The sequence below is a fragment of the Gastrolobium bilobum genome, unplaced genomic scaffold (assembly GCF_033153095.1).
Source record: "Gastrolobium bilobum isolate Gb01-03AN ecotype WA unplaced genomic scaffold, APGP_CSIRO_Gbil_v1 utg98106, whole genome shotgun sequence".
Lineage (NCBI taxonomy): Eukaryota > Viridiplantae > Streptophyta > Magnoliopsida > Fabales > Fabaceae > Gastrolobium > Gastrolobium bilobum.
Genome location: NW_026897366.1, coordinates 1 through 15,193, shown reverse-complemented (window position 1 = coordinate 15,193; position 15,193 = coordinate 1). Strand labels below are relative to the sequence as shown.

At 33.4% G+C, this 15,193-nt stretch overlaps 1 protein-coding gene across 1 annotated transcript; it reads left to right on the top strand.

Moving 5' to 3' along the window:
* Positions 1–13,348: 13,348 nt before the first annotated feature.
* On the top strand, positions 13,349–14,621 carry LOC133306316 (uncharacterized; the record flags this gene model as incomplete). Its single annotated transcript, XM_061506618.1, has 2 exons — positions 13,349–13,531; positions 13,613–14,621. Coding segments are annotated over exons 1-2 (1,192 nt in total), but the record flags the coding sequence as incomplete, so codon positions are not given.
* Between the last annotated feature and the right edge of the window lie 572 nt (positions 14,622–15,193).

Here is a 15,193-nt window from a genome sequence, read left to right as displayed (position 1 = left end):
TTGATTGCTATTTCTACACAAAAATATAATAAAAGTATTGCTAAAATAAAGCAGAAAGAGAATTTGATTGACCAATTGTAGCAATTAATAACAATTAAGATAACAACTACTTTGCATTGTAGAGAAAGAGTGAATAACTTACTGTCAACACCCAAGTCATTAACAGCGGCCACAAAACACCGACCGATGTAGCTCTTCGGTCCAAACAACCCGAGACTGCTTTTGGGTTGATCGGTCCTCTTGGTTAAGACCTTTCTCAAGTTCTTCATGAACTTCATCCTCATCTTCTTCCATCTTCTCAGCTTTTTCATCATCTTTATCCTCATCTTCTTCCATCTTCTCAGCTTCATCCTCATCTTCATCTTCTTCCATGTTCTCAGCTCCATCCTCATTTTCATCCTCATCTTCTTCCATCTTCTCAGCTTTTTCATCATCTTCATCTTCTTTCATCTCCTCAGCTTCATCCTCATCATCTTCCATATTTTCAGCTTTTTCATCATCTTCAACATGATGAAAAACCAACATGTTATCATTCCAATCGAAACCAACATCTAAATATTGCGGAAAAAAAAAACGAAAGAAAGAAATAAAGAACCATTAATATTTAAAAAATAAATAAAATGGAAAACCCACATATCTAAATATATCCAATGTTAGTTTTGTTAAATAAAACACCAACTGAAAAAAACTAACAAACTCAACTAGACAAAATCAAAAAACAAAAAAACCAGTTAATAGTCCAGTAATAAGATGTCTGGGCAGACAGAAACAAAAGCACACAATCGAACATCCACTGTATTATCAAGAAAAAAAAGAAACGAAATCGAAAGAAAAGAAAAGCAAGAACATAATGGAAAAGCCACACCCTCAATATTGCCAGAATAATAAAGAAAAAGAAAGAAAGAAACATATATTTCATATGGTATTGACAAAAGACAAGCCACACCCTCAATCTCTATTTTCAAGAAAAAAAAAGGAAAGGAAAGAACACAGTCGAATATCAGCAAGAAACCCACATACTCAATCTTTTCAAGCAAGAAATATCAGCATATAATCAAACATTTTCAAGAAAAAAAGAAAAGAAAAGAAAAGAAAAGAAAGGGCAGAAGTACCATTCCTAGGTAATGACACCTTTGTAGGAGTGTTGCCAAACAATACAGGCTGGTTGGGTCATCATCTCCCATTGCATCCCATCTCCCATTGCATCCCATCTCCCATATTCATCCTCATCTTCTTCCATCATCTCAGCTTCATCCTCATCTTCATCCTCTTCCATCTTCTCAGCTTCATCCTCTTCTACTTGCATCACATCTCCCATTGCATCCCATCTCCCATATTCATCCTCATCTTCTTCCATCATCTCAGCTTCATCCTCATCTTCATCCTCTTCCATCTTCTCAGCTTCATCCTCTTCTACTTGCATCCCATCTCCCATATTCATCCTCATCTTCTTCCATCATCTCAGCTTCATCCTCTTCCATCTTCTCAGCTTTTTTATCATCTTCAACATGATGAAAAACCAACATGTTATCATTCCAATCGAAACCATAGATATTTAAAAAATAAATAAAACAGAAAACCCACATATCTAAATATATCCAATGTTAGTTTTGTTAAATAAAACACCAACTGAAAAAATTAACAAACTCAACTAGACAAAATCAAATTTACAAAATTAAAAAACAAAAAAACCAGTTAATAGTCCAGTAATATGATGTCTGGGCAGACAGAAACAAAAGCATACAATCGAACATCCACAGTTATCAAGAAAAAAAAGAAACGAAATCAAAAGAAAAGAAAAGCAAGAACATAATGAAAAAGCCACACCCTTAATATTGCCAGAATAATAAAGAAAAAGAAAGAAAGAAACATATATTTTATATGGTATTGACAAGCAACTGTTGACAAGCCACACCCTCAATCTTCTATTTTCAAGAAGAAAAAAGAAACATACTGTATTTTCAAGAAAAGAAAAAAGAAAAGAAAAACGAAATCAAAAGAAAAGAAAAGCAAGAACATAATGGAAAAGCCACACCCTCAATATTGCCAGAATAATAAAGAAAAAGAAAGAAAGAAACATATATATTTCGTATGGTATTGACAAGCAACTGTTGACAAGCCACACCCTCAATCTTCTATTTTGAAGAAAAAAAAAGAAACATACTGTATTTTCAAGAAAAGAAAAAAGAAAAGAAAAGAAAAAAGAACACAGTCGAATATCAGCAAGAAATATCAGCAAGAATATGATGTCAGGGCAGACAGAAACAAAAGCATACAATCGAACATCCACAGTTATCAAGAAAAAAAAAGAAACAAAATCAAAAGAAAAGAAAAGCAAGAACATAATGGAAAAGCCACACCTTCAATATTGCCAGAATAATAAAGAAAAAGAAAGAAAGAAACATATATATTTCGTATGGTATTGACAAGCAACTGTTGACAAGCCACACCCTCAATCTTCTATTTTCAAGAAAAAAAAGAAACATACTGTATTTTCAAGAAAAGAAAAAAGAAAAGAAAAACGAAATCAAAAGAAAAGAAAAGCAAGAACATAATGGAAAAGCCACACCCTCAATATTGCCAGAATAATAAAGAAAAAGAAAGAAAGAAACATATATTTCATATGGTATTGACAAGCAACTGTTGACAAGCCACACCCTCAATCTTCTATTTTCAAGAAAAAAAAGGAAACATACTGTATTTTCAAGAAAAGAAAAAAGAAAAGAAAAAAGAACACAGTCGAATATCAGCAAGAAATATCAGCAAGAAACCCACATACTCAATCTTTTCAAGCAAGAAATATCAGCACATAATCAAACATTTTCAAGAAAAAAAGAAAAGAAAAGAGAAGAAAAGAAAGGGCAGAAGTAACATACCTAGGTATTGACACCTTTGTAGGAGTGTTGCCAAACAATACAGGCTGGTTGGGTCATCATCTACTTGCATCCCATCTCCCATATTCACCAATTCCATTGTCTTGATAAAACAATCCAAGAACAAGAGAAAGAAACAAGCAAGAACAAGAGAAATAAACTAGGAAACCCAAAGAAACCAAGAAAACTTTAAGAAGGAGTGAAAACAGAGAAAGAAACCCTAAGAAAACCTTAAGAAGAGTGAAAAGAGAGAAAGAAAATTTTTAATTTATATTTTTTGGCGGCAAAACTATGATGACCGTTGTATTCTCTTAACTCTTAACTCGTAAGTTATTTCCGTCCCTCTGAAGTTCTAATTTAGCTACTCTTAAAATTTATTATATTTACTAATTTATATTAGCTAATGTATATACATATTAAAAAATATATGTGTGGATGGACAGCTGAGAAATATATATTCTAATTTTAAGGAAATAAAATTCATTTTAATTATTAAAAATATGAGACATGATTGGGTTGAGAAAAAATTCAACACAATATATATATATATATATATATAATTCATTATAGTTTGACTAATTACTTTGATTAATTTAATAAAAAAACCCGCGATTCACACTAAAATAAATATAATCATAATAATATTTATTAAAAAATTGGCTTTACTAAATGCTAACATCTTTTAAACAAGAGTAACAGAAGAAAGCTTGAGAAGAAGCATTTACAAAGACCTTAATCTAGATGACTTTAAAGAAACTTTGGTTATTGATACCACCATTTAGAAAAAAATTCAACAGACGCTTTAACGAGGATTAAAATGCAATGAACATTATTTACCCCTCCCCCCCCCCCAAAAAAAAACAGAAATGCAAAGAAGATTGAGAGAAGACAATCTTAGAGTTCTATTGGTTGTGTCCCCACAATCACAACATAATACAGAATGAAGAAGAGGTACTTACTTACCAGAGAGGTGACTACTTCAGTTGTTTGATGAAATACTTCTGAGGGATCTACACCACAGAACACTGGCAGGACCTTGGTATATTTGGTTCTGCTCCGCTCCATTATTACCTCCTTAAAACATTTCCAGAGAAAATAGTGTTTACTATTTTCTCTGGAAATGTTTTGAGAAAACAATAACATAAACACTATTTTGAAACGCCTCATCATTATCATGTAAAAAAACACTAGTTGTTTGTCGGGTGCACATGCAAAGAAGAGAGTGGTTCTGATCTGTAATATAATGGGGTAGGTGGTGGCGGTTTCGGTGAACTGAAGACAATGGATCTATGGAAGTGAAATGAGAGTCCAAAGATAATGTAAAGTGAGAGAGAATGGACAGATCGCAGCAATAAATTTTTGAGAAAGGTGAAAGAGAGAGACACGTAGAGATAGAAAGGTAGGAAGCGGAAAAGCTCAAGAGAGAAGAGTGGACGCAAAAAAATAAAAGCAAGCTCTCTTGTCAAATCACAACTTTCACATTAGGTGAAATGAGGACTGACAAAAGCAATTAATGGCTCTGATCTCTGATCAACAGAACAGAAGTATCTCTCTCCTATTCCCCAAATAAACTTTAATCTCATACTACCATCCTTATAAACAAGAGAATACATCGATATCAGGAGCAAGGGACTCTCTCTGTAGGGAAAGAGCGAAAGACTATGCATGACACCAGAGATTATAAACTACAGAATAGGTGAATGAATGATACAGGGCTACACAGCACAGCTAGATAGTTTTAATATAATAATCAATGGAGTCATAGCAGCAGGGATTTTAACTACAATTGTTTAAAATTAAAAAAAAATGATATACTATTTAATATGTTTAGAATTTAAAAAAAATAATAATAATATTCTTCATCTTCAATCTTTATTAATAATTTGATAATATCACACTATCATTTTTGGAAAGAAAAAAGATTCAAAATTCCATAAGAAGCCAAGTTTTTGAGAAAGGTGAAAGAGAGAGACACGTATAGAAAGGTAGGAAGTGGAAAAGCTCAGGAGAGATGCAAGGAACCAAATAAAGCTCTCTTGTCAAATCACAAATTAGGTGCTCTGAGGATCTGACTCTGACTCTGATCTCTGATCAACAGAACAGTAGTCTAGCATCTCTCCTATTCCCCAAATAAAGTAACACAAACAGCGCAATTAAACTTCAATCTTATTAAGAAATTTTTCAAATTCATTTATTTATTTATTTTCTTCTCTTTAAATTAATCACACACTAAACTTAAACAACTATTAATTAACCTCCTCTTATATACATGCATGTTTTTAAAAGCAGAGGCAAAAAGTAATAATACTGAGTGAACCGAAACAGAGCTTCTAAGATTCATTCAGTTATATATAAGAAACTTAACACTACAAACAAAAGTAATAATACAGACAGATACAATGAATGAACCATCATAGAGCACAAACAAATATACATACATGACACGTACAGTATTAATAATGAGGATTTAAGAAAAAATAAAGGTATGGCATGGTATGGAGGGGAAGTTACCTTATCCTCAGCATTCAGCAACAAGTAAAGGAAGATTATTGAGAAGAATCTCAACTCAAGAGGCTCAGTGTCGGGGGCCATCAAGAGGACTAGCTCAGAAATGCCTCTGTTCAGTGTCTTTTTTGAGCTGAGCTACAAATACAAAAAGAAATACATGTTTTATGGTCGTTGAAACAAAAAAAAAGAAAGAAAAAAAACGCAATAACACACTTAAAATAAATGGAAGAACCAATGAAATGAAATGAAAGCAGAGGCGAAAGAAAGTTCCTTTCCTGTGAGTTGAGCTGCTGCTTGTAGTTGGTAGCTTATCTTGTTGAACAAGATCTTCAACAGTATTGTTATTGTGAGTTGAGCTGAGCATCGGCCAAAGGTAACCACCATTTTTGTGATTTGATTGAAAGAAAGAAAGAAAACTTGAAGAAGAACATTCATTCAAGTCAGATTCAATGAATCGTTTGTTTAGAAGGAAGAGAAGATAACGAAAAGAAAAGGTAACCAACCATTTTTGTGATTTGATTGAAGGGTGAGAAGAGAAGAGAAGAGGGGGCTTAGGGTTTTTCTTTGGTGGAGAAGAGAGAGAGGGAGAAGAAAGAGAGGAATGAGTGAGTGTAATTAAATTAAATCCCGCCCAATTAAATTACATTTTTTACGTTTAAGCTAGATGCCAGTGAAAATTAAAATTAAACAATGAAAACATATATGTACGAGTAAACAAGAGAATACATCGATATCAGTAGCAAGGACTCTCTTTGGGGGAAAAGATACAAGGATTATAGACTACAGAATAGGTGAATGAATGATACAGTGCTACACAGCACAGCTAGATAGTTTTAATATAATAACACTATAATTTTTTGGAAACAAAAAAAGCTTCAAAATTCCCTAAGAAGCCAAGATTTTGAGAAAGTGAAAGAGAGAGACACGTAGAGAGAGAGAGAGAAAGGTAGGAGCTCAGGAGAGAAGCAAGGAAGCAAAAAAAAGAAGAAGTGCGCAAGTAATAACCAATAAAGCTCTCTTGTCAAATCACAACATTAGGTGCTCTGAGGATCTGACTCTGATCTTCGATCAACAGAACAGTAGTCTAGCATCTCTCCTATTCCCTAAATAAAGTAACACAAACAGCGCAATTAAACTTCAATCTTATTAAGAAATTTTTCAAATCCATTTTTTTATTTATTTTCTTCTCTTTAAATTATGTTGGAATATATATATATATATATATATATATATATATATATATATATATATATATATATATATATAAATTGTATAGACAATCTATTGGTTATGAATAAGAAGTTTGGTAGTGAAAAGGTGTGCCTTTTCGTCGACAAACAGATGTATCTTTTCATCCTAAACGATGTGTGTTGTCTATAAATAGACACTGACACCTTCATAAAATGGATCCAATTTTTCTGCACTGAAACTCTGTCGGAATTTTTCTCCTTCCGGTTTTGCATGTTCCTTTTCATACTCCGGTGTAGTTTCCTCTGACATTTTGTTGTGTTCGTTTGGGCTGTTGACTGGTAGTGCCGCCACTCTTCAGACGAGTGTCCATCTACCTTAGGCATCAGTGAGGGGACAAATTGTCTTAAGGAGACACGTTCTGTGGGCTCGGATTTTATCCTTCTGATTTTGCATATCTGATTCATCATTCTGTCTTTCTCTAATACCTGACAAGTAAGTCTGTTTTTTTTAATTGTTTATAATTGCACAGTGATAATTATGATCATCTACCTCCTCCTATGCTTTATACATGGGTTCAAACCTCTCAGTGATTTAACATCACCCACTGTCTTCAATAACAATCTTAAGACAATTGAATGCCAATAAATGCATAACATTTCACACATAATAATTAATATAACAAAATATTCATGTCATAAGTATTTCTCATTTATCATACTATACCATTAAATGACATCAAATTTCACTGCATTTCTCATTGAACCAGCATCAAAATAAGCACATCAAACCAAAAGGTCATATATCAATTTTTGGTACCATGCTTATAAATATATAAAGCCATTTCACAAAAGACTTAATATAATTGGAAAGACCATCAACCATCAAACCGGATTCGTCACATGGCATGGTTGTCTTACACGAAACAATTCTTTTAGAATAAAGGCATGCATATAATAAGTCATATATATACAATCAAAGGCCACAAACCCAAAATTATATGTAGGCATTAATTCAAAAATCATAACCAATCAATGGAAACCTTTCAATTTTTCATTATGGTCCTCTGTAATTTTAATTCAAGTGCATCAATATACAAAGCATCGATATGTTTACTTCCATGAATTTCACTCATGGTTTCAAAAATCATATATTCAACAACAATAAACTGGAAAGAAAGACCGTAACAGTGCATTAAAACTACAAAGGCTATTCAAAACCATTATGAACACGAAGATCGAGAAACCCAATGTGAAGCACTTTCACAATTCATGATTACAAAATTCAATGCAATTCATGAGTCTATGGGTATATAGCGGAACATTATCATTCCAATAATCATGATATTACCAACCGATGCTTACGGTTCCAACCATGACATTTCGATGTTCTCAAAGAAATGGAAACTAACAGTACATCTTTCCATGCAAAATCAAAACATTAGTTGTTGTGACAAAAAACAATCGGTTATTACAAGAAACCGATACGTTCTCAAATTAAGCCGAGACATAATATAAGTATATATATTCCACGATCATGCACATTCCATTCATGAAATTCTGAAACAGTATTTACAATGATAGAATCCAACATAAAACATGATAATATATATCAAAGAAAGCATGAAACCGTAACAGCAATTAGAAAAGAAACCAATTTCTATGCACGTTGTACGAAACAACGATGGAAATGTCAAAATCAAATTTATTTATTCTTTTTTTTAAAAATTCAATTAAGACAAATCTGAATGAGTTTTAAAGTTGCATGGTTACGTAACTTTTGAAATCAGACACGAAAATCAAAAATGAATATATATATATATATAAAATTCAAAGCCACAAATTGCAACGTTAGCAACTAAGTGCAGATTATAACAACCCTCATTAGTAAATTAAAAGAAAAGAAATTAATTAGGTGTTTAATTAGATTAAACACTTATGCAAGGAAATTATGTGAGATAAATTATTAGATTAAAATAATGTGGGTTCATGATAATTAATGGGAATATACAGTTTATGTTAGACAAGTCTAATATGACCTAGATATAATTATAAAATATGAATTAGAATATAAAAAAAAATATATAGTGGGAATTAAGGGATATTTTATAGTTTAGCAAAATTAAGTCGAAACTTGAATGAGATGATTTAATTAATTTATCTAGTAAATTTAGTGGGATAAATGTGAATTTAATTTGATCCAATAATGTGTAGAGAGATTTATTTATTTAAGTTGGAATTGATTTAATATCAACTAATAGGGAATTTTAAATAGGTCAAATTACTTGTGTGAATTAACAAGTTATGAGATATCTTTAAACTTAGTGGATTGGTTATTAAATTATTGGTGTTCACATGAATTTTTGGTGAAGCCCATTGTGCTATGAAATTAGAATGGCCCGTGTAGTTTATTTTTTGGTGAGACTAATAGGTACCCATTTAAGTGGTGAAAGGTCAAAAAGCTTTAAAAAAAATGCAATAATCTAGTTCTTTTAAGACTATTAAGTTTTTGTGTTTTTCATTGTAGCATTCCATTCCATGCTACATTCTTTTAATTGTGTGTTTTAAGTAACCAATAAAAGTTACAAATAGTTGAACCAATAAGAATAAGGTTTGAAAAGTCAAAGTTTTACTAAGTAGAAGAAATATTAATTTAGTTACATTTAGCTTTGTGTTTCATGCTCTTTTATTCATTTTATCCCTTAATGTGCAGCTAACGTTATTTTTTAAAAAAAAAAAGGTCCCAGTGGTTTAAGTTAGTCAATAAGAATTAGTGTGGATAAGTCAAAAAGGAACTTGATATAAAATACATATATTTTGCTATTCTAGCCCCATAAGTCGACAGCCCTCTTATGTTGGCCTCCCAAGCTCATTCTTTTCTTTTCTACTCTCCATGTGCATCGAACCTCTATGAAAGAAAAGGGCAAGAGTGCAACTTGTTTTCTAGTCATCTTCCTACTTAGGTTTCTTCATAGAAAGTAAAGGTTACGATGTTGTTAACATATCCCTAGGTGTAGTTCATTGAAAGAAACTCTCTATAGTGAGAAAATCCTCTCCCTGTAATGCGATACACATGCTGTCAAAAGGGGTTTCAAGTGGTCTTCTTCACTTCTAAAGCTTGGAAATTGATGAATAGTTGTGTGAGAAGCTAAAGAAGGTAATATATCTTATTTATGGTGAATGGAAATTAGTCTACGATGGGTGTTGGGGCTGTTGTTGTTGGGTTGTATATTGACTATTTGATGAGATATATGTGTGAAGATTAGTTGTTATGTTGTTTGAAGTTTGTTATGCATGAAATTATTGAAAATAAAAATAGAGGAACCTTGTATATACAAAGAACAAATCAGCCATGTAGTGGTGAATTATGCAAATCACTTGTTTGATAAAATGCCTAAATAGAACTACCAAAATTTAAGTGACCTAAGGATGATTTAAATGAAGAAAATGATGTTGAGTCACAAGATTGTAGTGTAATCCTATTTAAGGCAAATCTTCCCTAAGAATGATAATGTGTGTGGAAGTGAATTTGTGGGTTTATAATAAGATCATGATAGATTAAAGATTCATGTGTTTGAGCTATATAACGGTTCTATGGCTTAAATTGGAAATGAATCACGTTTTACCTCTCTATGAGGTGTCTTGGCTTTATGGCCTATTTTTGGGTTTGAAGTTATTAATTGGTTGTTCATTAAGTTAATGATGATTGGAACTTGAATAAATGATAAACAAGTGACTAAAAAGGATAGAAAAATTTTTGTTTTATAAAAATCTATGTTGTCATAATTCGGACTACATGGAATGGATAGCATTGGAATTGAGTTTCTTGATATTTAAATGTTGTTTAGTGTTCACTTGATATGATATATCAATATGGAATATTTCCTAATTGAGAGAAAAGGATAAAAAGGTCATTGGATCCATTTATATGCCTATTAGGCTAATTAAGATAATGAGTGTGTAAGTTGAGGTTTGATGGACATAAATGTTAATTATAAATCATGATTTAGTATTGATAATTTGGATTGTGAGAATTTCACTTAAAACAAAGATGTAACCTTGTGAGTTAGGATTAGGTTAATATGTGGAAATTGCATTAAAGAAGGTTAGAGATGGTTTAAAGTGACTTAATGTGGTTTATAGCTACATGGTATATGTTAGTGTGGATTAATACAAGGTTTAATGAAAATTGGGGAACAAATAAATACATGATCATTGAAAGAAGTTTTACGATCATGTGAGGTTTAAATTATGTGGTGTTGATTAGGTCAAGTTAATAGAAATTCTATGTCAAGAATAGTTGCATGTGAATTAAGCTAATTGGTTAAACATGACAACAAAAGAATTGTGTATTATGTTTATATATAGGCTTCGACCATAAAGAAATAATGGGCATAGATTATGTGGTTTCAATTAAAGTGAATGTTTAATAGCATTTGCCTAGAATAATCAAGTATGATTCAAGTGGGTTATGATATGTGAAGCTATGTTAAAGTGTATGAAATTCCACTATAAAAAGGGTAAGTTAATTAACTAGTTGAGGGTTTAATTTATGAAGTATAAATTAAGTGGTAGATTTGTGGTATGGCATGAGTTGTCAAGGGAAATAAAATTGTCAAGTTGGTTATGAAATTAACATATGAAATATAATTATTTGGATTTCAAGTAATGTATGTTTCATTGGAACTTAATGGTACTTTTATATATACGGTAACAGAGTGTAATCAAACGAAGTAGGTGGACGAACAACTTGGAGACAACCAAGTGTACAGCGTATTAAATAACAAGTTAGCAGCAGGAAAGAGGTGACAGGTAAGCTTTCGGTTTAGGAGTTTTCTCAGCCTTTTTGTTCCGCCATGATCAGTGGCGATTATGGTTTCCGTATGGATATAATTGTTGTTAATATTGATACTTTGCGTAGTTGCATTCATATAGTGCATGCATATGATATTATTTATGTTATGATAAGTTAATATGATATGATCTTCAATGAAATAAAGCCTTGGAGGTGTAGTTATGGTTTCTGAACAGAGGAAACAATTATGGATATGATCACGGTATACATAAGGTATAGCCGAGGAAACTTTAGTTCTCTGATCATTATGAGTATGCTATTGAATGTGATACGATATTACGAATATAAGATGAAAGCCTTATTTATACATAAGACATGAACATACTAAGATTAATAGAAAGTACGTTATAAGAATAAATGAGAATTATCAGAAAAGATATATGATACATAAATTCTAATATGGATTATATGGTGTTATCTATGTCTTGGTACTTGATATTTTCTTGCAGGAAGTGGACTCTTGGGTGGAGACTGCTCCATAAACCCCAAGTTTATTGAGATTCATTCTCACCCCGCGTTATGGGGACATATTTCAGGTATCGCAGCAGTTGACGATCGTTCTCGGGGCAAGAGGCCCGTGGTTGATGAGTAGATCTGAGCATAGATGTTGCCTGCTTATTTTGGGAGTCTGTTGTATATATTTGTGACACTGTGATGTATTATGTTTATGTAGGTTGATGTAGGATGTTGTAGTTATGGCACAGAGCCACCTTTTTGATATGATATATATAGAGTTATGGATCATGTATGTATACTACTGTATATGATATGAAATTGTTGTATATTGTGGGTTGTAAGAGCCCCAAGGCATTGCTGGTCCTTGTGTGTGCCACCCATTGGATTATTAGGTATATTTGTGGTATTAGCAAGCTTATGTAAATTTGGGGATTTAAGGAAAAACAAAGGAAACTCTGGCGAATTTTCTGTAGAATTGGCAGATTTTAGGTGAACTTCGGGAGAGCATATCTCCCTCCATAGAGGTCCGATAGGGACGTGCCATACGCCGTTTTGAAGCTTGAGATGTCCCCTACATTGTGTAAAAATATTAGAATTTTATAGGTTGTGCGCAGCCCTGTGGAAGTCAGTGAACACAACTGCCCTGTTTTGCCCTGCACTTGGGGGCTGTTTTGGTCCAGTTTTGGGAATTTTATTCCTGCTTCATTTCTTGGTCAAATTAAGCGTATGATATATCAAATCGAACATTGAGGTGTCTAGTTTGTAGAATAAAAATTTGAGAGCAATTGGATGAGTGAATTTTCTGCAGTAATTCGAGGAGTGAGAGAGGTTTTGAGCTGTTTTGGGGTTGGTTGGCTGTTTTGCTTATCCAACTTCAAACGGCGATATCCGGAGCAAACGTGCTCCGATCATAGCGTGTGATAGCTTATTAGAAAGGGAATTAAGTAAGAAAAAAAAATATAAACTGAGAAGAAGGTCTGGTTGTGAGCGATGTGTTCGCAGAAAATTAATTACTGAACCATGTTCAAAGAAGTAAAAACGTAAAATTGAGTAATTGGCTAAGTGGGTTTATGGGGACTCCTTAGTAACTTATAATAAGTAAAGTAAGAAGTAAAAGTAGTTAAAATAAGTATTCCGCAAAAATTTTCAGTTACGGTCACAGCTTTTTAATTATTACGCTTTTATTGTTTTAAATGCTCGCGTAATAATCGTAAAAAGTTTATTCGCATTTTTATAAATGAATTGCTGTGATTGTAACTGCGCTTAATATCATATTAATGTTAACAATACCGGTGTACAACGGGCTGTTACATTTTATGGTATCAGAGCAGTTTACTAGGGAACTCTGATTAGATATGACTATAGGTTGTGTTGCACAGCTATCTGTAAACCCTTTATGATGAATGTATATGTGATTCCTCAGTGTGGGTCTGATCAGCTCATTCCTTTGTGTTACATGTACAGTTATCATGAGGGGGATTCGTGATGGCCGTGGGACGCGAGGTACAGATCCTCCACCGCCTGATCCGGTTACTGCAGTTCTGAATGCTCTGCAGGTGGAGACGGCTGCTAATAGAACAATGACAGAGAACCTGATGAAGAATAATCAGGACATGCTGCATGCCTTCATGACTGAGATGAGGGCTGAGAGAGCTCAGTATAGGAGGGATGATTCTCCTCCTCACACGGCTACGGTGACTCCTACACCTACGCCATCTGTTACTCCCCAGCAGAGGGAGAGTGGAGCTAGTCATCACACTGGTGAGGCTAGTCAACCTACTATTTTTGTTGAGCCATCTATTATTGTTGAACAGTATGACGAGGGTGTTATTGAGGAGAGGAGACTTATTTCTTTTCGTAAACACAAGCCTCCTACTTTTCTGGGGTCTAAAGACCCAAAGGTGGTCACTACTTGGTTGCAGGGTATGGATAAAATTTTCCAAGTTATGAGATGTCGTGACCCTCAGAAGTTTCGGTACTCTGTTTATATGCTGGAGGGAGATGCCCATGAGTGGTGGTGCGACGTTTCTAGGCCTTTTGTGATACAGGGGCAAGAACTTACTTGGAACCTATTTGAGAATTTGTTTCACGAGCAATACTTTCCTAGGGATGCTAGGGAAGCCAAGCAGGGTGAATTTGATTGTCTGGTCCAAGGCTCTTTATCTATTGATGAATATGCTGCAAAGTTTAATGAACTAGTCAAGTTTGCTAATTATGGTGGGACTCTGCCTACCTCGGAATTCTTATCTGCTAAGTTTCAGAGGGGACTTAATGAGAAGATTGCAAAGCGTATGTCTAATACAGCTGTGAGGAATTTTGCTGATCTGATTACCCAGTGTAAACGGGTAGAGACTGTTTATAGTAGATATCTGAAATCTTCTACTTTTGGTGATGCTGAGGTCAAGAGGACCAACGGTACTGATGTTAAATTGAAAAATAATAAGGATAAAGGTTTATGGGTGAAGCAATCTGGTGATGAGTTCAAGAGAAATGGTAATAGTGACAGAAATGAATTCACATTCCCTAAATGTGACACTTGTGGGAAACACCATGGAGGTACTTGTTGGTTTACTACAAAGACGTGTTTCAAATGTGACAAATTAGGCCACTTTGCTAATGTTTGTCCAACCAGGATAGATCAGGTTGCAAGTGTAGTACAAGAAATTGATGGGACTCAAGCAGGAGGTCAGACTGATATCTTAGAGCCATTTACTGGGGAGGAAAACCTAAGGATAGCTAAAGGTATGAAATTTTAGAAATGTTTTCTATAGAATACTCATCTAGTGTGATGAATAGAGTACCATTGAATGATGAAATTGTATTATCAGTGCAAGGACTGATATACAATAAAGTTTTGTATTGCATTATCAGTGCAAGGACTGATATACAGAAAATTGTGAATTGCATCATCAGTGCAAGGACTGATGTATAATGAATTGTGTATTGTATGATCAGTGCAAGTACTGATATACAGAAAATTGTGAATTGTATCATCAGTGCAAGGACTGATGTACAATGAATTGTGTATTGTATGATCAGTGCAAGGACTGATATACAGAAAATTGTGAATTGTATCAGTGCAAGGACTGATGTACAATGAATTGTGTATTGTACAATGAATTGATGTACAATTTGTGTGTTGTATTATCAGTGCAAGGACTGATGTACAATAAAATTGTGTGTTGTATTATCAGTGCAAGGACTGATGTACATTAAAATTGTGTGTTGTATTATCAGTGCAAGGACTGATGTACAATAAAATTGTGTGTTGTATTATCAGTGCAAGGACTGATGTACATTAAAATTGTGTGTTG